The sequence below is a fragment of the Myotis myotis genome, unplaced genomic scaffold, assembly GCF_014108235.1.
Source record: "Myotis myotis isolate mMyoMyo1 unplaced genomic scaffold, mMyoMyo1.p scaffold_m19_p_1, whole genome shotgun sequence".
Taxonomy (NCBI): Eukaryota; Metazoa; Chordata; class Mammalia; order Chiroptera; family Vespertilionidae; genus Myotis; species Myotis myotis.
Genome location: NW_023416313.1, coordinates 197852196 through 197877750, shown reverse-complemented (window position 1 = coordinate 197877750; position 25555 = coordinate 197852196). Strand labels below are relative to the sequence as shown.

At 38.6% G+C, this 25555-nt stretch overlaps 1 protein-coding gene across 6 annotated transcripts in view; it reads right to left on the bottom strand.

The window, feature by feature from the left end:
* MPP5 (membrane palmitoylated protein 5) overlaps positions 1-25555 on the bottom strand; it is a 90764-nt gene that overhangs the window by 50038 nt on the left and 15171 nt on the right. For 4 of the 6 annotated variants that reach the window (XM_036310357.1, XM_036310349.1, XM_036310333.1 and 1 more), the window contains exons 2-3: positions 9812-9893; positions 4616-5146 (exon numbers count right to left, since the gene is read on the bottom strand). In XM_036310357.1, the coding sequence (XP_036166250.1) occupies positions 4616-4982 (367 nt within the window). In that variant the 5' untranslated portion in view covers positions 4983-5146; positions 9812-9893. The remainder of the gene's footprint in view (positions 1-4615; positions 5147-9811; positions 9894-25555) is intronic. The other 2 variants (XM_036310342.1, XM_036310323.1) reach the window with 2 other exon arrangements.

Genomic DNA, 25555 nt, shown 5'->3' with positions numbered 1-25555 from the left:
TTAAAAAAAAAATCCTCACCCGAGGATATGTTTATTGATTTTAGAGAGAGCAAAGGAGAGAGAGAATGAGAAACATCTATCCGTTACCTCCTATATGCACCCCGATCAGGGATTAAACCCACAACCTTTCGATGTACAGGACAACGTTCCAACCAACTGTGCCACCCAGCCAAAGCCAGAAGTACTCTTGACTTAACAATTTGAATATTCAGAGCTATCTGGTAAAAATAATATGTGGACACTTAATCAATAGTGAAACATGCTATTATTATTATTATAAAATATTTTATTCATAATTTTCTTCCCCTTGGTGTGTCTTTTTAAAATGTTTCTTCACATTAATAGCATGTTCTCTTGGTATAAATTAGAAAGCCCCTAATCACCAATTTCAGGAGTCACTTTATTAGCCACAAAACAAACAGCTTATGGGTCTGTGTGGGCAGTTGAGTGTGCCTTTCCCAAGCTTTTTTCAAAGATGCAACAATCATATAGTCTACAGTTTCTGAGTTTATTCTCTTTAAATATTATGTATACTTGTCCACAACTGTGGTCCAAAATTACTTATTTGTGACTACAAAAACCGAAACAGTGAAATCTACAATCTAGACATGTGAAAATGATCCTACTCTAGCTCATCCCACTCTAACCTACATTCTATTTTTTTCTCAGGATTTCTCTCACAAGGTACTTTGCTTATAAAAGAGAGTTAGACAATGATATTTTATTTATGGCAAAGCAAGTTTTAATAACTCATGCCCATTTTAAGGAAAGCCTCCCTAATATATCAAATTTTTTATAATTTATAATATTAATTATTTATTTGGAATTAGTTCAAAATTTCTCAAATATATCAAAATTTTTTATACTTGATAATACTAATATTAATTACTCATTTGAAGTTAAGTTCCCACATCACTAATTTTCAATAAAGTTCTGAGTACTTTTAAACAAGAAAATTCAGTTCATTTTTCTGAGTATTTTCTATCAATTCCATTCCTGAACTTAAAAAAAAAACACCACGTTGGTGATTTGTACAGTTATTTAACAAATTTAACATAGAATTTACTCTGTAACAGATACTATCCTAAGTGTGTTAGCAAATTATTCCCACTCAGTCTGAAAATTCAAGGCAAACTTACACTCATTAGGATGGCTATGATAAGTGAATTATTGGTGGGAATGTAAACTGGTGTATCTGCTTTGTAAAACAATAAAGTGATTCCTCTATCCCTGCACTTTTATTACTACACAGTACCAAATTTATAAAAACTTTCATTAAAAAACACCACCCAGACAATTAAAGTACCTAACCTTTCCAATCACATTTTCAGTTCTTAAAAGAATTATTTTCTCTACTTACAGATAAATGACGATGTATCATCTAGAAACTGAAGGCTCCCTCTGAAAGAAATAAATCAGCTGCCCCATCCTTGCCTCATTTAAAACAAGATTGCTGTTGCTGTTTCTGGCTGTGAAAAAGGCTGAGAAGTTGTCTCCTGGCATGTGTGTATTAATCAAAATACTGGCAGGGAGACACATACAACTTTTAAGGGAGTACTTCTGTTGTCATATGATGTGTTAGCAAATTATGAACAGGAAAAAAAATGTTTGGTACAAAGCTATTAAACTTCATTTTAAAAAGAAAACTTAAAACTGAATCTATCCAAACACTGAAGCTTTGATTGACAATAACAACTTGATAACTTATGCTAACTTTTCATGTTTCCTACAATTAACACATTTGTATTGAGTGTATTAACATTAAATCTATCACTTATTTCTCAGCACATTAAATATTCTCCTATTCAAAAAATGAATTACAGATACCTGGTGCTACATTTCAAATTACTTTAAAATAAAGTATATAAAATATCCTTAAAGTACAAAAACTGCACAAAGGTATTTTTACAAACTAATGCGGATTGCAAGTTGGAAGTAAATATACCTGCCTCCTACACGCCCCCAACTAGGGATCGAGCCCACAACCCAGGCACGTGAATCTGACCGGGAATTGAACCTTGACCTTCTGGTTCATAGGTTGACACTATGGCACACTGGCTGGGCTAGCTGTCCTTTAATCTATACTTGTAGATAAATTAGCAATGCAACATACAAACAGAAAGAGGAAAAGGCAAAAAATTTAAGAGAAATGGTCTCCAGTTCTCTATGCTTGGGCAAATCTATATATATAAAATCCTAATATGCAAATAGACCGAATGGCTGAGCAACCGAACAACCGGTCGCTATGACGTGCGCTGACCACCAGTGTGCATGCGCGGAACATGGCAGGCATTGGCAGCAGGCAGCAGAGTGCAGAACATGATGGGCATCAGCTGCAGTGGGATGGTGGAGCAGGTGAGCGGGGGCACCAGACCAATGTGGGGCACCAGTCGCTGTCATTGGGGCAAACCTCTGGTGGTTACTGAAAATTCTTTGCTCTCATGCACCACGGTCCTGCCCGGCGCTCGCACCTGCTGCCAGTGCCGACCCTGCTCGCACCCACAGCTGGCACCAGAGCCGCTGCTCGCACCCGCTGCCTGTGCCCAGTGCCTGTCCTGATCATTCAGCACCGTCAGTGGGTGCAAGTGGCGGCTGCTGGCCCTGATCACCCCTGCGGGCTTCTCCACTTCCCCCTGCTCCTGAGGGGCAATCAGGGCAGCAGCTGCCGCTTGCACCTGCTGACGGTGCCAGCCCCAATCGCTCTGTGCTGGCAGTGGATGTGAGTGGGCCTGGAACTGTCAACCTGTGGGAGCAATGGCAGCGGGAGTGGGGCTGCCAGTAGATAGGGGACAGGGGGGGCCGTGGCGGGAAGGGTCAGGTGGGGGTGCGGAGGATGGGCCGAGACCCACCCTTGTGCTCACCGCAGTCTTGCGGCCCACAGTTCCTTTCAAGGTGCATGAATTTGTGCACTGGGCCCCTAGTAAATAAATAAATAAATTCCCTGTGTGAATCTGGCTTAAGCTATATTTGTTTCTTTACTGAGATTACATGAATATTATTAGATGTGACATTTATGCCTGATCTAAGTAAAGCAAAATGAACAAAAACATTAATCTTAAAGCAATTTAAACAGAAAAACAAAAGAATCTTCCAGGCTTAGGTTGGATATACTAAAATGTAAACTTTTTCAAAGTCATAGAGAATATAGACAAAATATTTTAATTTTTTTTAAAAAAAGGGTGGTGGGAGGTGAGAGCCAGTAAAAGGCAATTGGGAATGAAACTCCTAACAAAACTCTCAGAAAAAAAGAGCATAAAAATCTGTAATCTTTCTGCTTTCACTATAACATCTGAAGGCATTTAGCAGATTTCACTATCACTGAACATGCCAGTGATTTCTTCAAAAACTAGAAAAGCATGCACATTACTTTCTGTCAAGAAATGTAGATCCTTAATGAATTTACAGCAAAGAAATGAAGCAGACAATGTGATGTAACAGAAACTGCTTGCGATTTAGAATAGAGAGACTTGGTGAGGCGCAAACCTAGTACACAAGGTATCTTTGCCCAAACTAGAGGAAGGTATTCCACTCTTGGTAGCCAGATCTCTGGTTCAGTGAGTGAAGAACAGGTATGGTGTCAGTCTTCACTCAAACCCTTTGCTCTGGCAATATTCCAACTACATATCCAGATCAGGAAAATTCAAATTTGGCTCTATCCCTTATTAGCTTGGGGTCTTAAACAGGTGATTTAACAGGGGTTCAATTTCTTTATCTCTAAAATGGGAATTACAGAGCCCTGTTAACAGGATTATTATAGATACTACATAGAATGGTGTTTGCTGTAGCATCTAAGAGAACACAAATTAACGTATACTCCTAACACTAATTTGGTGATCATTCTTGTGTGTGCATGAGCGAGCAGAAAGAAAAGGCAGTAAAAGTTCAATAATCAAATATTCTAAGTTTGGAAATTTACATTTGACATAAATCTCTACTGTAGATTCATAATGCCCATTAGCATTCTAAAGACTCTAAGAAGTCCTATAATAAGAAGGTATTTAACTTATTTAACTGTTCTCAAATTTATTTTATTACAGAGCAGTTTTTGGTTTATATCTATTAAAATCTCACAGCACTGGTTTTGTTATGTTCCCCCCACACACCACAGAATGAAATTGGGAATAGACAGTATAGGGAATTTTGAGCCATTATATATATATATATATATATATATATATATATATATATATATATATGATATTAATTAAAATCAAATAGATTTTAAGCTACAGATATTAATTTTATTAGTATTTTATAAACCTTAACGAAATCAGAAATTCAAAATCTGAAAATTGCTTTTGAGTAATTTTGATATAAAAGTCAAAAGGTGAATTTTAAGGCATTTTTAACTGTTAGGCCACATGTAAAATTTTTTAATTTAAAGATTATATCTAAAAACCATGTTGTAGAAACTGGAATATTTAAGCCATATGCTTTAACTCTACTTGGCTAATAGTAAACAATAATGGTTATATGACCTTACCAAAAGAAGCATCTTGGATTATTTCAAAATGTTATTATTTACATCCTCTTATACCCTTCTTCCTTTCTATACACATTTACGTTAAGGTAAGAGAAACAAATGCAAAACATCTATTATTCTGTTTTTACTTACCTAATATTTTCACAGCATAATGAGGACTTTCTAAGACAATTCCTTCCTCTGTATCAAATATAGGGTTATCTATTCCAGTCTTTGGAGGCATTTGGGCTAGTTTCTTAAGTCTCATGGAAGAATTAAGGTCAAGTTCTTGTTTTTTCCCTTCTTCCTCTCGCCTACGCCTCATGTCCTCCTGTTGTTGCCGAATACGCTCCAACTGTGCACTTCGACGTACAGGCATCATCCTGGTGCCCAAATCTCCAGGGCAGTCAACAGCCATCTCTCGGTGCTTCTGATGTTCCTCTGGTGATGCAAGATCAACATTTTTTACTTCGCCGTCTGATTCCTCAGTAACATGCCCATTCATATGGGATGTTGTCATGGTTATCTATAAAAACCTGTACCACTTTTTATAAATCAATTTTTTCCTATAAAGCCAATCTCTTGATTCTGTAGTATAAAATCCATGTTACTTCAAAAAAACACACCACAAAAGACTTCTCACATCACATAATAATGCTATGAAAATGTATCCATGAAGGAAATCTAAGAGGAAAGATGAAGGGAAAAAAGTATAAGAATTACAATATAAAAGACTTTCAATAGACCACTTCTAATCCCTTGCAATATAGAAAATACCCCACAAGTCCATATTAGATTAAATACTTCCTTTCATTTTGTAGATGCTGCTGAGAAAGTCAAGGTGTTCCCCCTGCTACCCCAAAAAAGGTTCCTTCCCAAGAATTTGAAGCATACTGTTTATTTTACAGCTGAGAAAAATGATGTATTGGAAGGTTTAACAAAATGAGAAAGTAAGAAAATTTTGGGTACTAGTTTAGTAGAGAATAAGTTGCTTAAGGTATAAGGATGTTTTAATCATCTTTGTAAAGTTGTCTTAACACAATACTTTACACTCAATTAACATACACGAGATTTAAAAAACTTCCTAGTTAACTGCTAAAGAAACTGGAATATAGCATGTCATATTGGTGGCCCACTTGAGGTAAAGGTAGTATTCTGGGGGGCAATTCACTTTTAGGAGTTTATAAGATGAAGATACCCAATGAAAAAGAAACTTTAATGAGCAGCTAAGGCATCTATAGAATAAAACCACAATGAGTGAGAAAAAGACTAGTGGGTATCAGTGTTTATAACTGGTCACATTAACACAAGAATTAGGGTTCTTTATGAAAATTCGTTTAGAGAAAATGGTACCTGTTACCATTCAAAAAAAAAAATTTAAAGCCATACTATACAGAAAATAAGAACATGTTGGACTCAGAGGCCAAAAAACTGAATTTTAATTCTGGCTCTGACACTTCCTCTAGCTATATTATCTAAGACTACTCAGTTTCTCCAGAACCTCAGAGTCCTTTGGAATATTTATTCACAGGACTGTTCTGAGTTTTAAATGAGATACTATATCAAGTTTTAAAACTAAAAAAGATATAATTATATTAATTTTTAGTATTAATTTGATTCTTATATTTTAAAACTCCTTCAAAATATTTTAGACAAGAAAAATATTTTACTGGATGACACTGGCTTTTTATCAAGCCATTTCTTGGGCATAAAAAGGCAGATTGTTTATATATGTGAAAACCCACACATTAAATTAATTAGTCTTCTTTTGCTCAAGACTTTAAAAATATTTACAATAATAAACCTACTACCTCCTGGAGTTGAGCATCATTTCCGTAAATAGGTTTGTTAGAGCACATGCCTACTAAGCAAAAGCTGTTTTCAGATAACATTCCTAATGCCAGTCAATCTTCTCTCAAACATCTTGTCACAGGCTGCTTAACATAAACCCACCTAAACTACCAGGAAAAACCACTAGACCAACAATCAGGAAAATAGACGCAAACCACATGAGCCACTAGAATTACATTTCACAAGAATTTCGAGAGACTTTTCTGTCTTCTATCCAAATCTTAGCTTCTTTCTTTATATACAGCCATGTGGTCTACACATAAATACCTTATTTATCATTAGATTGCCTTCTTTTTCATTAAAATAACAGCTGTAAGAATTACAATAGGCAATTCTTAAGTTATTATATTTTAATTTATGCAAATGCAAGTTCAGCTTATTTGATGTTTTCATTACAAGTAAGCAGAAATTTGTGTAGGAGTTGCGGTAGTACCATGCTTAATTTTAAAAACCTAGGTGTGTACGTATCTCCAGAAAATTAAAACTCTTTCTTGATTTACAATATTTACTGAACATTAAAAATCAAATTTAATAATACTGTATTTTTTACTTTATATGCTAGTCTATAAAAATTATGATCTGAAATTAAAACTGTCAGCTTAAAAACTGTAAGCTATGTCCATATTCACTATACTAGATCATGCAAGAAAAGACTGGGCCAGGTGATCTGGGTAAGAGTTCTCATGCTTGCACTATTATTATGCTTATCTACCTGGATCTAGCCTTTGACTCTCAGAAAAATTTCTGCAACCTGTTATTAATCCACTTAAAATTCTGTTTTGGTTATCTCTCTTGGAGTGTTCATAGTCTACTGGGATAGACAGCAAAGAAAATGAATGATTATTCTTCCCCAATTGGTTTCTCCCCATTAGATTTTGCAAGAATTAAAGCAGGGGATGGCATGATCACATTCACTTTTAGAGAAATATCACTCTGGTAGGAGTGTAGAGGATTGATTGGGGGGAGGGCAATGAGACCAGTTTGAAGGCAATAAGAATGTGGTACTGAACTTAGTGAAATGAAGAAAAGTTATATTAAAAAAATACTTAAGTTATAGAAGTACTAGAACTTGATGTCTATTTCATATAGTAGGGCAAGAAGAAGAAAAAGGAAGTAATAATAACTATAACATTTACTTAGCACTTATGTGCCACATAATACTGCAAGCACTATACCACTATACAGTATTCATTCATTAATTTTTATTACAATTGTAAAAGTAAGTCCAAATATGCCTGTTTTGAAGATGGGAATGAGGATTAAACTAGGCCCTGAAGATATAGGATGGAGGAATAAGAAAGAGGCCATTATCAGCCAAAGGCAAGAAAATAAAAGGTTTGGGGAAAGTACAAATAAAGCTAGCTGAACTAAAGCAGTCAGCTTGCACAGCAGGATACTGACTAGAAAGTTTGACTGGGTTCAACTTATGAAAGGTCTTAAATGTAAGTTCTTAATTTTCAAGGCAGTAGAAAAGCCATCAAAGATTTAGAAAAGAGGGGGTGATTTGTACATAATTGAGCATTTACCTCTGGCTAGGTACTAGGTTTATAGAGAGACAAGATCCCTGCCGACTAGTTTACTTAACAAAATGTCCTACAGGGATCTAGAAATTAATGTCTCCAAGATTAAACACATATTTACCTTTAATCTTCTCAAAGTCTCCTTGATCCTCTTCCTCCATTCTCAATTCTAATTAATGCCACTATATCTATCTACCCAGTTACCCAAGACAACAAAATGCTGAAAAGATCAGGCTCCAGAATCAGACTGGATCTAATCCTTATCTACTCTCCTTTTAAGTCTCTGTCTGCCTGCTCATCAAACTTGGGAGGTCAGAAACCAGGCTGACTAGTCTCTGCATCTGTGATACTATCCAGCACAGGGCCAAACAGAAGGCTGCAGAATATGAACCCAGACAGTGGGACTCCAGGGCCACTATCCTTGGATCATTAGGTGAATGGCAATGTCATTAACTGAGACTGAGAATAAAGAGAGGGAGAACGAGATAGAAGGGGTGAGCAATTAAAGGGTAATATGGACTTAGTTAATATGGATTTAGTTTTGGACACATTAACTGCAAGATGACTGTAGATCATATAGGTAAATTATCTAATCAGCAGGGATCTGTCTTATTCATCTCTATAGCTCTGATATCTAGTAAAAGATAAATACTTAAGAATATGAGCAAATCACTCTGGTTCAAAACTTCTGATAGCTTTCATATTGCCTACAGAATAGAGTTTGAACTCACAAGGTAAACTCAAACTTTCTAACTGTATCTTTTACTACTTTCTTATACAAGCCTTCTAAGTTGGTTTCCTATTTGTGCCTATCCCATATCTTTTTCTTTCTGCCTAAATACCTTATGAACTAAGAAATATGAACTGTTTCTCCTTTCCTTTTCTACCTTCAAGATCTACCACAAATCCCTATTCCTTTAATAAGTTTTTCTTCAGACCAACTCGGTTAAATAATCTCACCATACAACACTTCAAATATAATGTTCACAAGTTAACTCACAAAGGTCATGAAAGATTCAGCAAGTTCTTCCAGAATCATCAGAGACATTATGATGTGTCCTAGCTTATATATGTAGTTAATACATATCAATAAACAGTGAAAGAGTCCTAGGCCAAAGGAATTATATTTTCCTTCTCCAAAAAAGAAAGAAGAAAAACATTTTGTTTGACATTTCAGAAGCTGGTAAATGACTGAACTAGAGAATTACCTCCTTATATAAATAAGAGACCATCTTATACAGATAATACAGTTAACAAGTTGCTGGCCCTAAGAGTATTTCTCTCCTGTTAACCCTCTATAAATAAATTGTTTTTTAAAATGTCTCAGAAGCCCACATTTCAAATCCTCATCAGAGTCCCAGCTCATACTCCTTCGTGGTGGAAAAATAAAGAAAAAAATCGATCAAAACTTTTCACATAGTTTACAAAAGTAAGAAAATGAATTTTCAGGTTGGCAGGCCAAAGCAGTTTCAATGCTAGCTTTTAACTAGTGGGCAAGGGCTTTGCTTATGTGAATCGGCTATAAGAAAAGGGGGTTGAAAGATGCTAAATAAGCTTCAATAAATACAAATGATTGAAATTGGGGGCGTGAAACAGAGTGAGGAATATTGTCCTACTGAAAACTCTACACTAAGAAACAGAACCATTTGTGTGAGAGCTAGGAAACATGACAGGTTAGCAGGAACACAATTTCCTATATAATCAGTATTCTAATTTATAGACAGAGGAAAATGTAAAACATGCACTTCATATGCATAAACATGGTTTGTCGACATTAGTGTCCAGAATTCTAGATTTTTTTTCAATTCATCCTTCCTCCCTTTCTCCCACAAGTAATGCCCTTTGACCTGCAGCTGGGAATTCTCATTTTAAGTGATCGGCATTCCTCTGATTCTGAGGAGTTGGACTATTAGTTCCCATAGAAACAACTTTTTCAGCTAACACAAGATTCAGGCCAAGAATAGTGAAAAGAACTTACATTATGCAAATTGGAAAGGCCTTGTCTACTATTCTCTTAATTTCTCTTCTCTGGTTTTTCACAAAACGCCAGATTTCTTACTCTGAAAAACAGAAAAGAGACAATGAAGTATAAAAGTCTGCAGTGCTTTTTAGAGAGAGGGTGGGGAGGGAAAGGTTAATTCAATGTGATATCCAAGTCTGTTTGCAAATGGCTAGGATTTCTTAGTAAAAATGCACCCCCTCCCAATCTCCACTTTACATACATTAAAGTAAATGTAAATTACCTGAAATAAGTGATGAGAAAGAGGTAAACATAACTGTTTTAAAAGGTTTTAAAAAGGGGTAAGACCCTTTTGCAGATTATTATTATTATTTAAAAGAATAACATACCTTTTTATTGATCTTAGAGAGAGGAGCAGAGGGAGGAAAGAAGGAAGAAAGAGAGAGAGAGAAACATCAATGTGAGAGAGAAATACCAATCAACCGGGGAATTGAACCCACAACCTGGGTACGTGTGCCCTAACTGGGAATCAAACCTGATACCCTTTGGTGTACAGGATGGTGCTCCAACCAACTGAGCCACACCAACTAGGGCTTGCAGATTATTTTTCATGACACCTTTGACCTCTAGGTTAAAGATCAAACAAAAATGCAGTCTTTTGTTTTGTTCTTTGTTTTAATTTCTGGATCAATTTTACACATTGTGAATAATTTATGATACCAGTAAAATAAGTTTAGAGAGGCAGGGTCTGATCCGCAGTCTCCATGGCAGCTGTTGAACAGCTGTTGCCTCTCTTTCTCTCCAGGTGGGGATGAGATCAAGTTGGCGTGGGGGGGGGGGGGGCAGTTGGAGGTGAAATCAGGCCGGCAAGGGAGGGCAGTTAGGGGTGATAGGCAGACAGAGGCAGTTAGGGGCAACCAGGCCGGCAGGGGAGAGCAGTTAGGGGCGTGATCAGGCTGGCAGGGGAGGGCAGTTGGGGGTGATCAGGCAGGCAGAGGCAGTTGGGGGTGAGATCATGCCAACAGGGGAGAGCAGTTGGGGGCGATCAGGCAGGCAGGCAGAGGCAGTTAGGGGTGATTAGGCAGGCAGGCAGGCAGGCAGTTAGGAGCCAGCGGTTCCAGATTGTGAGAGGGATATCCCCGATTGGAGAGGGTTCAGGCTGGGATGAGGGAAACCCCCAACCCCGCCCGTCCCCCCCACCCCCCGCTCCTTGCACGAATTTTATGCACCAGGCCACTAGTATATAATAAAAAGCAAACACACAATAAGATGACTTCAGATAAATGGCTAGAAAGTAAAACAAGGTAATATTGAGATAGGGTGTGTGGCAGAACAGCTGATATTGATAAAAGCTATAGAAACTGTCAAGAAGAAGGAAGACCACCCCCTACTGATTTATGGCTTAAAAGCAGCAGAGACCAGATCAATACAGCATGGCAACTAATTTCAACTAATGATAACCCCTAGCTTCATTATATACTATTGTAATACATTAACGTGCTAAACGACACACCTTACCATAGCATGATGAGAAACAGAAAGCCCATGTAAGTACAAAATGGCCAAGAGAACTCTTCTGAGAAATCTCCACCCCCTTCCCAGAAATATCCTGAATATTCCTCCCCCTCACTGAATACCCTAACCTCCTATTAAATGAACCTCAATAAAAGAAGCAAATTTTGCTAAAGGGGGAACTGCTTGGCAGAGTAGCCCATTCTCTTTCTCACTACTTCACTAATAAACTCACTTTCACTTTAAACTCTATGTAGGCTTGGGTTTGAATTCTTTCCTGCCCAAAGCCAAGAACCCACAGTAGGTGGAGAATCCTTGAGTCCCAGGACCCCCAGCAGAACACTTGCATCAATATCTCTATGTATAAAAGCCTAAGCGACTGGCCGACTGGCCGGTAGCTATGACACACACTGACCACCAGGGGGCAGACGTTCAACGCAGGAGTGGAAACCACAGGCGTGGAAACATGGAACAGACTGATGAATCTCAGGGGGAAGGGAGGAGGAGGGAGGGCGAAAAGAGATTAACCAAAGATCTTATATGCATACTAGAGACCCGGTGCATGGATTCATGCACCGGTGGGGTCCTTCAGCCTGGCTTGCAGGGATTGGGCCGAAACCGGCTGATATCCCCCAAGGGGGTCCCGGATTGGGAGAGGGCACAGGCCAGGCTGAGGGACCCTACCAGTGCACGAATTCATGCACCGAGCCTCTAGTTTTATATATGTGTGTGTGTATATATATATATATATATATATATATATATATATATATACATACACACGCACGCACGCACGCACGCACACACACGCACGCACGCACGCACACACACACACACACACACACACACACACGTAGTGATTTTAGAAGGTGCAACATTAGATAAGATGGCCAGGGAAGCCCTATTTCAGGCGGTGATATTTGAGACCTGAACGCCAACAAAGTGAGTGAGCTCTGAGAAGATCTAGAAATAAGTTTCCAGGTTGAGGGACTAGAAAGTACATTTTTATATGGATGTCAACAGGAATCTCAATTTCAATACACAGATGTTTCTCGACTTACAATGGAGTCACATCATGATAAACATACAGTAAATTGAAAAGATAAGTTAAAAACGCACTTAATACTACATTATAGAGTATCAGATATTTACCCTCATGTGGCTCACTGGGACTGCCCAACAACGTGAGGGAGTATTGTACCCCATATATTACTGACCGGGGGGGGGGGCGGGGGGATAAAAATTTAAAATTTGAAGTATGGTTTCCTCTAAATGCACACTGCTTTTGCGTCATCATTATAAAGTTGACAAATCATAACTCGAACCATTCTAAGTCATTTTGTGTATCCCAAACTGACAAACTCTTTACTACTATTAATTACACCACTGTCTCCAAGATCTTTATCTTTTTTAAGCTCTATTATCCAATCAATTGCCAAGTTAATTCCACCAGGCTTTTAGAACCCGCTGAATGGTTATAGAATATGTCACCCCCAAATATGCCACTAAAGAAACTGTTAAGAAAATGGAAAGATAAAGCTAAAAAAAGAAAGAAAAGTATGTGTGTCTGCTATAACTACTATTATGACTCAGTAAGTTAAAAATCTATTTTTTAAAATAAGGCACCAGATTTGACTACTTCAATAAAGAAGATAGACAAGTGGCAAAAATAGTCATTTGGAAAGATATTCAACATCATTAATCTTTAAAAAAATGCAAATTAAAACGAGATAGTGACATAGGATAAATATAAATCAATGAAGTAGATTAAGAGTCCAGAAATAAACTCTCACATTTATAGACAGAGAAAGACAAATACTGTATGATTTCACTATTATGTGGAATCTTAAAACAACAAGAAGAAAAAAACACCAACAACTAACAAATAAGACAAAATTCATATTCAGCCATGGACAGTGTGGCTCAACTAGTTGTGTGTTGTCTCATGCACTTCAAGGATGCCAGTTTGATTCAAGGTCAGGCACATGGCTGGGTTGCAGGCTTGTTTCCAGGTAAGGGGCATGCAGGAGGCAACTGATGGATGTTTCGCTCTATCTCTTTAAAAAACAAACAAACAAACAAACACAAACACAAACACTCATATACTAATACAGATAACACACTGGTGGTTGCCAGAGGGGAGTGGGTGTTGGGGATAGGAAAAATGGGATAAAGGGGATCAAGAGGTACAAACTTGGGGATAGGAAAAGTGGGTAAAGGGGATCAAGAGGTACAAACTTTCAGATACAAAAGAAGTCATGGGTGCCGGGAGCCGGTCCATCCTTCCTGTTTCAAGGGACCTGGCATATATGGCATACTGTTCTTAATATGTTTGCTCACCTTCTTGGCACTATGTGTTTTAACCAAGGTCTCTGAGAAAGGTTGTTTCCCCAGGTAGGGATTTTCCCCTGAAGTTAGGGAGGGAATAAAACCTCTCAACTAAGTGCCAGGCAGGTAATTAATCACTTTAACTACGAACAATCATGCTTAAACTACATAATCTTTACTCCCTGGAATGGAGAAAAGAAACGCCCTAACCTTTGTAATAGAGATTGATAGGATTGAATCAACTGGTATAAATACAGATGTAACAAGACAGCAAGAGACAGAACTTAGAAAACAGAACCAAGAGGCACAGAACTTACACACAGAACCTAGACATAGAACCTAGAGACAGAACCTACACAGAACCTAGAGACAGAAGAACTTCGCTGGAGAGAACATGGCAAAAGATCCTGGACAGAAACTGGCCACAGAACCTAGAGACAGAACCTAGCGAGAGAACATGGCAAAAGATCCTGGACAGAAACTGGCCACAGAACCTAGAGACAGAACCTAGTGAGAGAACATGGCAAAAGATCCTGGACTGAACCTGACTATAGAACATGGCAAGAGAACCTGACTAGAACCTGGTGACTGAACCTGGCTGGAGAACCTGGACAGATCCTGGCTAGAGATCCTGGCTAGGCTGCTGATCAACTGAACGCTATCTCCATGTCATTCCTTCTTCGCCGACTCCATCTACACCTTTGGGAACCCCTGGACCTGCTGGGGTTGGACCCCGGCACATGGGGATATAATGTACAGCATGGTTACTATAATCAATAATATATTGCAAATTTGAAAGTTGGTAAGAAAGTAAATCTTAAAAGTTCTCAGCACACACAAATGTTCTAATTGTATTGGGACAGATGCTAATTAGACTTATTGTGATCATTTTGCAATGTATAAATGTGTAAATCATTACGCTGTACACCTGAAACTAATATAATATTGCATGCCAATTATACATCAATTAAAAAGTAAGAGAATCACTTAACACCCACTAGGATGACTAAATACAAGAAGACAGATAAGGCTGATGAGGATGTGGAGAAACTGGAACCCTCATACACTGCTGGTGGGAATGTCAAATGGTATAGCTACACTGGAAAATAGTATGATAATTCCTTAAAAGGCTAAACATAGAATAATCATATGCTCCAGAAATTCCGCTCGTAGGTGTACATCTAAGATAAATGAAAACATTAATTACATACAAAAAACTTGTACAAAATGTGCATAGCAGCCTAATTCATAATAGCCCCAAAGTGAAAAAAAAATCCAAATTCAAATGTTCATTAACTGATTGGTGAATGAATAAAATGTTGTATATCCATAATGAAATATTACTGGGCAATAAAAAGAAATAAAGTACCAAGACATGATACAACATCAATGAATCTTGTAAACAGAAATGAAAGAGGCCAGTCACAAAGGACCTCATACATACTGTATGATTCTGTTTATAACATGTCCAGAATAGGCAAATGTATAGCAACAGATAGTAGATTCGTAGTTGCCTAAAGCTGTAGGTGGAGGAATTATGGTTAGGGAGTTCAGGGTTCTTTTAGGGAAGGGGACTGATGAAAATGTTTCATTGTGTTGAGTGCTGAGTAACTGAATATACTTAAAGCCATTGTACACTTGAAATGGATGAATTGTATGGTATGAATTGTATAAAGCTGTTTTTAAAAAAACAGAATACAATACCATTACAAACACAATAAAATAGCTAAAATTAAAAAAGACCGACAATTCTAAGCATTGGAGGGTATGTAGAGAAATCAAGATGCTCAAACAATACTGATGAGAGTGTAAAATGGTAGTCAGTTTGGCAGTTTCTTAAAACATGATATAACCCAGAGATTCTACAAAAAAACACACAAAAGCATAATTTCATTTCTAAAAATCACAAAGATTTGTATGGAATAGTCAAAGCAGTATGATTAATAACTTAAAATTGGGCACAATCCAAATGTCTGTCAGTTGGTGAACAGATTAATAACACAGAATACTATCCAATAATAAAAAAGAATGAACTAGTGATGATATGCAACAACATGGATGGCCTGAAAAACATAATGCCAGACACTACAGTACATACTGCATGATTCCATTCATATGACATTTCTAGGAAAGGCAAAACTAGCAATGTCAGAGAAAGCAGTTTGGTGGTTTCCTGGAGCTAGGAGTCGGAGCAGAAACTGGCTATAAAAGCATGAGGGATTTTTTTATAGGTGATGGTAGTATAATAAAAAATAGATTTCTGTGATATCGGCATAATGATATAAAATTACTAAAACAAACTGTACCCATAAAACATGTGAATTTCACAAAATATAAATATCTCAATAAAGTTGTTTTTAAAATTCATCAAACTGAACACTTAAAATTAGTGAATTTTAATGTAAGTATACTTACTGAGTTTATTTTAAACTAGAGGCCTGATGCACAAAATTCGTGCAAGAGTAGGCCTTCCTTCCCCCAGCTGCCGGCACCAGCTTCCCTCTGGCACCTGGGACCTGGGCTTCCCTTGCAACCCTGGCTTCGTCTGGAAGGTCGTCCAGTCTAATTAGCATATTACACTTTTATTATTATAGATATACACTTAAAATTGCACCTTATTACATGTAAATCATATCTCAACAAAACCAATTTTTTAAAAATTCCCAAAACAAATCATATAATGACATCACATAAGATCACCCTATTTACTCAATAAATGCTTAACTCAATGCATAAATTTCAGTTTCCAACAATGAATGGCATACACATCTTCACAGAGAACAAACTTAGCTATACCTAAAAGTAAATACAAGTCAAAACTGAAATATATTTGGGCTAGTTGGGCAAAGTATTACTTAGTAGCTCAGAAATTATTAGTGACAACAATATAAACAAAAATATGTAGGCTCAGTGCAGATTTGATTGAAAAAATAATTTTTTTCAATTACTCTTTACATTAGAGAACTAAAAATAATTTTAAAATAAAAAAATCATTATATATTTGGAAGGCAGCTATGCTCACCACTATACCACCAACGCAACTTCATTATATATTTGAAGTAAATTAAAATTGTTTAACTCAATAAGTGCAATGTAAAAACATTTATATCTTCATTAACTTTAAAATTGACTATACTTAAAATGTACCATGCCAGATAAATTTGTAAAGAATGGAAGCAAAATTTCCTAAATTGACAAAAACTTTAAAAAAGAAATCAAATCAAATATGTAAAGATCTCAAAGGGAAATAGGGGTAACAAACATTATAACTTACGTGACGCCATATAAATTATCTGCCCTCACAGACAGCAAAAGAAAATATAATTCCTGATGCTCAATTCAATTGGATAGCTGAGAAAACACACCTTTCTCAGATGTAAACTTTCAGAGACTAAGGAGCTTCGAACATTCCTGGTAAAAATTGGATATATATAAAACATACTTGCAATGGAAAGGTTTAGTTCACAAGTTCCTATTCTCACCGCATGATTCTAGGCCATAAAACTACCTTGAAACAACAATAAAAACAAACAAAAAGGCAACATGGAAAAAACAGCTGGAAAAATACTGCTGTGTTTATAATTTATTAAACAGCTATATCCTAAAATAATAATTTAACCAAAGTTTAGCACAGGGTTAATTTACAAAATCACCTTGACTCTTCTTAAACATTTGGATTCATTGGTTACCAACCAAGGGTGACTTTTCCTTCCACCCGACTCCATCAGAAGAATTTGACAACATCTGGACATATTTTTTTTTAATGTATTTTATTGATTTTTTTACAGAGAGGAAGGGAGAGGGATAGTTAGAAACATCTATGAGAGAGAAACATTGATCAGCTGCTTCCTGCACACACCCCCTACTGGGGATGTGCCCGCAACCAAGGTACATGCCCTTGACCAGAATCGAACCTGGGACTCTTCAGTCTGCAGGCCGACGCTTTATCCACTGAGCCAAACTGTTAGGGCTGGACATATTTTTTATTGTCAGAACTGGGTTGAGGGGTGCTACTGGCATCTAGTTAGGAGAGGCCAGGGAAACTGCTAAACATGTACAGGACAGCCTCCCATAACAAAGAAGTATCCATTAAAAAATGTTATTAATGCCAAAATTGAGAAACCCTGAGTTAAGCAAGGCAAACATCGGAGTATCAACTAATCCAAAATTGAGGCATTCACTCATTTAATAATAATCAATAATTTTCTCACATGTTCAAGACAAAACTTCAAGTAGCCAAGCTTCCTTATAAACCAACCGAATATTATTTTTGCTTATTGTGTTTCAACTTTTTCAAATTGATTTCCAAATAATTAATAAATACTGAGCGGAAAGATCCTTAAATATTTTCTAATCCAGTGTTTTCAAAATGTTCAGAAAGGAACTTCAAGGTCACGTTGGCAATAGATGGAAAGATAAGTGCAGAAGCACAGTTTTAGCTTTCTTTTTAAGGTTTAAGGGGGAAAAATATTCTGCTAACTTAAATGTTTAAATAACAAAGCAAACCTTGATTTAATGAATTCCTTTTATTTTACAAATGAAAAAGGAAGATCCAGAAAATTTAAGTCACTTGCCAAGGTTACACAAATACTTAGTGGCAGAAATCAATAAGCCCAGAAATTCAACAAGGTATTGATCACCAACAGAATAGTAACAGAATAAATGGAATAAAAGCTATTGGCAAATAAACTGCCTTACACTGTATACTGAAACCTGAGTGAGAAAGCAAGCCCAATTTTAGTAATATTTTCCAGAACATGATATATTCCCCACCATCAACTGCTTACAATCTAGCCAAGAGACAAAACACGCATATAAAATGATAAATTAAGTAGTAGTTCCATTAAGAGTGGCCTAAACAAGACTAAAAAAATGTATAGACAAAACATACTTAATGGTCATAATATTTACTGACGCTGTGTGTTAAACATCATGCTACCTTACTTACTGTAATTAATCCTCAAACAATCCTGCAAGTTTAAGTACTATTGTTATTCCCAATGACAAATGAGAAGACAGGTTTAAAGAAACAAAGATTTTGCCCAAAGAGCACCTCAAAATAAACATTCAACAGTTGTAATAGGCACTCCTGTGTATACGGGTTTACATCCATTATATCAGATGATTCTTTCAACATCCTTATAAGGTATTCATCAGAGAACAAAAGTAGAATGATTATTTAAATGGTTTGTTTTCTTATTTTATTTTTTAATTGAACTTATTGGTTTGAGTAAGCAGTGATGATGATAGTGGTTAGTAGTAGTAGAAGTAAAAGCAATAGACTTGCCAGTCAGAGTGCCAAGAATTTCACATATATCATCTCATTCAATCCTTCCAACTGCTCACAGTTATCCTCAGTTTACAGATGTGGAAAACAAGTATGGAGAAATTAAGTTGCTTCCCAAGATCATGAATATAAATGGCAGAGCCAAGAATAATACCAAGTTTATATGACCTCAGAAAAGCTCTTCACTCTTGCCATTATTTTTATTTAGTCTTATCCAATACAAGTGAAAAGAAAGAAAATCTATGGATTATAATGATTCTCGGTTCAGTGTTTTGAAGCAGCAGTCGCCAACCTTTCGGACCTCATGGACCACCAGTGGTTCGCGGACCACCAGTTGGCAACCGCTGTTTTGAAGAGTACCTGCCTAAGATTTTCCTTCACTTGTCCATAGACATTCTCTCTTGTAAACAATGAAATTCTAGGAAAAACACATTTGCAAATCCAAATATCCAATAGTCTCTTCTTGCTTTTTTATGCTTAAAATTTAGCTTTGGCAGTAAGTATTCCTAGGAACCAATGGGACTGCATAATCAATCATCATTCACTGTTTTCCTTTACAAATCTGAATATTACTCTGCTATAGTAGTACCTTGCAAAAATAAAGAAGAATAGGGAGAACAAGAAATCATTTTTAAAAACAAGATAATTAAGCCCCCTATTTATCACATAGTAATATTCTCTGAAGTGAAAAGTACTGTGTGTGTGTTTTTTTTAATTTAGTGGGAAAATTCTCCATTTGCTTGTATCAAACACAGAATTGAAGGTCTTTGGAGATATTCAAGACCACACACTCAAAGTAGGAATTGGTTAAAAGCCAAAGAGTATCAAATGGTTGGTTACTTGAACTGCCCCATTATCACCTTCAACAACTTCGTAATAAAAGATTAAATTAATCCAAAAGGTTAGTAAAGTTTTTAAAAAGGCACTTGGACAAAGGTAATTTATAACATTTCAAACTGCTTATAACATTTAAAATATGGATTTTTAAATATGGAATCAAATTACTTCCAATATGGCTTCTTAGTATATTGCTAACAATGAAGAATATATATGGCCTAGTTGGAGAACAAGAATAGTCTTGCTAAGGAACAGAGCCAATGTAAGAGATAGAAGATAAAACCACAGTTGACTCTGAATGCTAAGCTAAATTGCTTGAATTTCTCATGCAAGCAATGGGAGACTATGGGTTTGAGTTAAAGAAACAAAACAAATAATGGCTTTTTAGGAATTTAAATTTACCATACACTGTATCCAGAGTTGACTAGAGAAATATAAGTAGAATAGCCAAGAGAGATAATGTTTTAATATTTTGTGCATGAGAAGATAAAGGAAGTAGCAGTAAAGATAATTTCAAACAATGGCCACTACAAAGAATGTTTGACAAGATTTAGAGACCAGAGACAAATATAATTCTAAAAAATTGAGCATGACAATTGAACCTTGGAGATATTATAGACCTTAAAATATAATAATTCAAAGAATAAGGTTTTTTCCCTGGGAGGGAGAGGAGGAGGATGGGAAGAACTGGAAAGATAATAAATTCCATTTTAGAAGTATTGCATTTAAAGTGAGGACATTGATAGGTTAACTGCTAGACAGAAAAACCAAAGAGAACAGGCTAGAAATGAAAATGTGTAATTTACATATTCATAAGTTATATTTTGTAAAGCTTTTCTGTGTTTATAATAAATTAAAACACATCTCAGTTTATCTTCACAATTGCCCTTAAAGGTAAGCAGGTCAGACATTCCCATTTTCCATAAGATATTGTATGTATTGCAAGTTAAGTCACAGAGCTAGATGTTAATAGAACAGGAACTAAAGCCCAGATCAGTGAACCCTTGTGTGGATCCACAATGCTATGTTAGTTACATCTCTGTAAGATGATACCATCCTGACTACAGACCTCTTTTCAAAAATCACATAATTATAGTTGACTCTTTAACAATAAGAGTCTGAACTTAGAAGCTCTAATTATATGCAGATTGTATTCAATAAACACCTGTACTGCTTTCAATTTGCAGTTGGGAGTCCCTGGATGCAGAGGACAGATTGCATGTGTTGAGCTACACTATCCTAATATATAAAAACCCAGAATCCGTAACGTCCAAAATGACCAAAGGCTCGACCAACCAGAAGTCAGTCCTGAAGTCAGCGCTGGGCTGCGATGGCAACCCAGCATTGACTGCCACCGGGGGCTGCAGATCAGGCCGAGAGAGAGAGAAGCAGGGTTTGATCCATAGCCTCTGTGGCAGCTGTTGATCAGCACTCTTTCTCTCTGGGCTTGGCCAGCAGCTGTGCCTCTCTTTCTTTTGGGGCCTCCATCAGGGCTGCTGATCAATCCCGCCTCTCTGATCAGGCCCGGAGATGCTGACTAGCATAGAAACCAACCAATCAGAACCAAATCTGGGTGAACTGTGAGGAGCCAATGGCTGCCTAGGAGGCGGAGCTTTTGATGCTGACTGGCATAGAAACTGACCAATCAGAACCAAGTCTGGGTGAACTGTGAGGAGCCAATGGCTGCCTAGGAGGCGGAGCTTTGGATGCTGACTGGCATAGAAACCGATCAGTCAGAACCTAATCTGGGTGAACTGCGAAGGCAGAACCTAAGGTGGGGGCTGAGGAGGGGTTTTAAGAGCAACAGCTGTTGGGTTTAAGGTGTAAGAAAGTGGTTCAATTTTTTAATGATAAGTTTGGCAGTATAGTGCATATGGCTGGTTATCAGTCGAGATATAGGGATTTTGTATTTTTGTCTGCCAAGAGCATCTCCTCCTGCTGAAAAAGGCTTTCCTCCCCGCCCCCATTTAAGCAATCCTATCTTATATAATCTATCTATACTAATAAAAGGGTAATATGCTAATTAGACCGGGTCAACTGGCCATCTTCTGGACGTCCAACTTCCTTCTGGACAAAGCCATGGTGGTAGGGGCCGAGGCAGTTGGGGATGATCAGGCCGGCAGGGGAGGGCAGTTGGAGGCAAGATCAGGCTGGCAGGGGCGGGAGGTTAGGGGCAATCAGGCCAGCAGGGGAGAGCAGTTAGGGACGAGATCAGGCCAGCAGGGGAGGGCAGCTGGGGGCAACCAGGACAGGAGGGGAGGGCAGTTGGGAGCAAGATAAGGCCAGCAGGGGAGCGCAGCTGGGGGTGAGATCAGGCCGGCAGGGGAAGGCAGTTGGGGGTGAGATCAGGCCGGCAGGGGAGGGCAGTTAGGGGCAACCAGGCAGGCAGGGGAGGGCAGTTGGGGGCAACCAGGCCGGCAGGGGAGAGCAGTTGGGGGCGAGATCAGGTCAGCAGGGAAGGGCAGTTGGGGGCGAGATCAGACTGGCAGCGGAGGGCAGTTGGGGGCAACCAGGCCGGCAGGGGAGGGCAGTTAGGGGTGATCAGGCAGGCAGAGGCAGTTGGGGGCAAGATCAGGCTGGCAGGGGAGGGCAGTTAGGGGTGATCAGGCAGGCAGAGGTCATTAGGGATAATCAGGCAGGCAGGCAGAGGGGTTAGGGTCAATCAGGCAGGCAGGCAGAGGCAATTAGGGGCGAGCAGGCAGGCAGGGAGGCAGATGAGCGGTTAGAAGCCAGCGGTCCCAGGTTGCAAGAGGGATGTTTGACCACCGGCTTAAACCAGCAGTCGGACATCCCCCAAGGGGTCCCCAACTGGAGAGGGTGCATGCTGGGCTGATGGGCCCCCCTCCCCGTGCACAAATTTCGTTGCACAGGGCCACTAGTTTTATATAAGGGACTTGAGCATCAGAGAATTTGGGTATCCACAGGGGTCCTGGAACCAATCTTCTGTAGATACTAAGGGACAACTTAAGTTTATAAGGAGTCAAAAGTCATACAAGGAATTTTGACTGGGGTAGGGCTCGGCACCCCTAACTCCTGAAATGTTCAAGGGTCAACTGTATATCATTCTGTTACCTTCAAAATATAACTAGAGAGAATTCATCTTTTCTCAACTTCTTGCTTCATAAAATGAACGTTAATACGATATTTCACTGTTATATGTTAACAGACTACAAGTTTACTATAACACCAGACTGCAGTAACATGACATCTATTGCTGAAAGTGTCTAAATACTACTAAAGTTAGCGAAGCAGCAGAGGTACTCCTGTGGAGGAATGATAGAATGCATGTGAATTTACCTACTCATTAGAAAAGTGAAATTATGTCACCAACATTCCAGGTTCCTGGTAACATTTTAAAAATGTTATTCTCCAATCTGTATTGCTCCAATATTTGGTATGCGCTGCCAAAGTGAGCCACATGTCCTACCTTGACAAACAGTTTAATAAAATATTAATTTATATCTTAACCCTTTTCGGTCCAACGTCGAGGCTGACTCGACAGACCAGTTTCAAAAGATACCACACTATGAAATGTTTTAAAGAATAAACGCTTTGATTGAACATACTTAATATAACCAGAGAATTTTTGGTTTAAACTTTAAAATAAGAACATTAAGGGAGAAACTAAGATGGCGGCATAGGTAAACACCGAAATTGCTGCCTCCCAAAACAACTTCAAAAATACAACAAGACAAAACGGACATCATCCAGAACTACAGGAAAGCTGGCAGAGTGTAAATTCTACAACTAGAAGAAAAGAGAAAAGCACACTGAGACTCAGAGGAGCTGCGGAAATAAAGTGCAAAGATACGGAGGCTTGAGCGCGCGCACGCGCGAGCAGAAAGGGGCTGGTACCTGAGGACGTGGTTGTCTTTTTGAATCAAGAGGGAGTCACAAGCTCCCGACTGCTCTGAACTCCGGTTCCGGGAAGTCTCTGGGGACCCAGGACTCATACGGGGAGAAACTGGACTGTGTGGCAGCGGGCAGAACTCGGAACTTGAGGGCGGCTTTCCCTAAGAGGTGCTTGCAGCAATTATCGGGACACTGAGACGCACGGCCCCTTAGGGAAGGGCTGAGGACCAGCCATAGCTGCTTGCTCCGCCCTTTGATTCCGAGACCCCGCCCACCCAGGCTGAGGCAGAGGCTTTTGCATATGAACGCCCTGGCCCTTTGCAACCTGAAAATTACCTAACAAATTGCAGCTGGGCCAGACAGACCCAGAACTTCCAAGAGAAGGCCCAAGGCCCCACAGCAGCTTGCATTGCTTCACAGCTGGACCTCATCAGGGCACCTCCAAACTCCAAAAAAGGAAGGGGAATCTGCAGTTCTCATCGTAGCTCCTGCTGGGTAACCTCAGGCAGAGGCTAAATTAGCACCTCCTTAGATCCAAGAGCCAGTGTACCCAGTGGTCAGAGTGGGACCATCCAGATTACAACTCCTCAGATTCCTAAGGGACACACTCAGGGGGCAGACTCAGTGAGCACCAAAGCCCCACTGAAGCAAGTCTTGCCCCAGAAGGGTGTCTTCAGCACAGAAGTTCTCCCACTGCAGACACAGCTGATTCTCACAGCCAATTGGCCTGGAGGTCAATTCCTCCCAGTGATCCTACAACAATCAAGGCATAACTACAACAAGACTGTGCACAAAGCCCACAAAGGGGTGCACCAAGAGTGTCCACCTCAGGTAACTGGGGAGGCTGAGCCACTGGGCCCTACAGGACACCTAGCACACAAAACCACTCTACCAACACAGGGAAGCATAAAAAATGCGGAGACAAAGAAACAGGTCACAAATGACAGAAATGGAGGAAAGCAAACGACTGGATATAGAGTTCAAAACCACGTTTATAAGGTTTTTCAAGAATTTTATGGAAACCGCCGATAAATTTAGTAAGACCCTGGAGGATATGAAAAAAGACCAACTAGAAATTAAGCACACACTGACTGAAATAAAGAATAATATACAGAGATCCAACAGCAGACTAGAGGATCCCAAGAATCAAGTCAAAGATTTGAAATACGAAGAAACAAAAAATACCCAACCGGGAAAGCAAAATGAAAAAAGAATCCAAAAATATGAAGATAGTGTAAGGAGCCTCTGGGACAACTTCAAGCGTACCAACATCCGAATTATGGGGGTGCCAGAAGAAGAGAGAGGGCAAGATATTGAAAACCTATTTGAAGAAATAATGACAGAAAACTTCCCCTACATGGTGAAAGAAATTGACTTACAAGTCCAGGAAGCGCAGAGAACCCCAAACAAAAGGAATCCAAAGAGGACCACACCAAGACACATCATAATTAAAATGCCAAGAGCAAAAGACAAAGAGAATCTTAAAAGCAGCAAGAGAAAGAAAGTCAGTTACCTACAAGAGAGTACCCATACGACTGTCAGCTGATTTCTCAACAGAAACCATGCAGGCCAGAAGGGAGTGGCAAGAAATACTCAAAGTGATGAAAGAACCTACAACCAAGATTACTTCACCCAGCAAAGCTATTATTCAGAGTTGAAGGTCAGATAAAGAGCTTCACAGATAAGAAAAAGCTAAAGGAGTTCATCACCACCAAACCAGTGTTATATGAAATGCTGAAAGGTATCCTTTAAGAGGAGGAAGAAGAAAAAGGTAAAGATACAAATTATGAACAACAAATACACATCTATCAACAAGTGAATCTAAAAATCAAGTGAATAAATAATTGAATGAACAGAATAAACTGGTGAATATAATAGAATCAGGGGCATAGAAAGGGAGTGGACTGACTATTCTCGGGGGGGGGGAGGGGTGTGGGGGTGCGGGA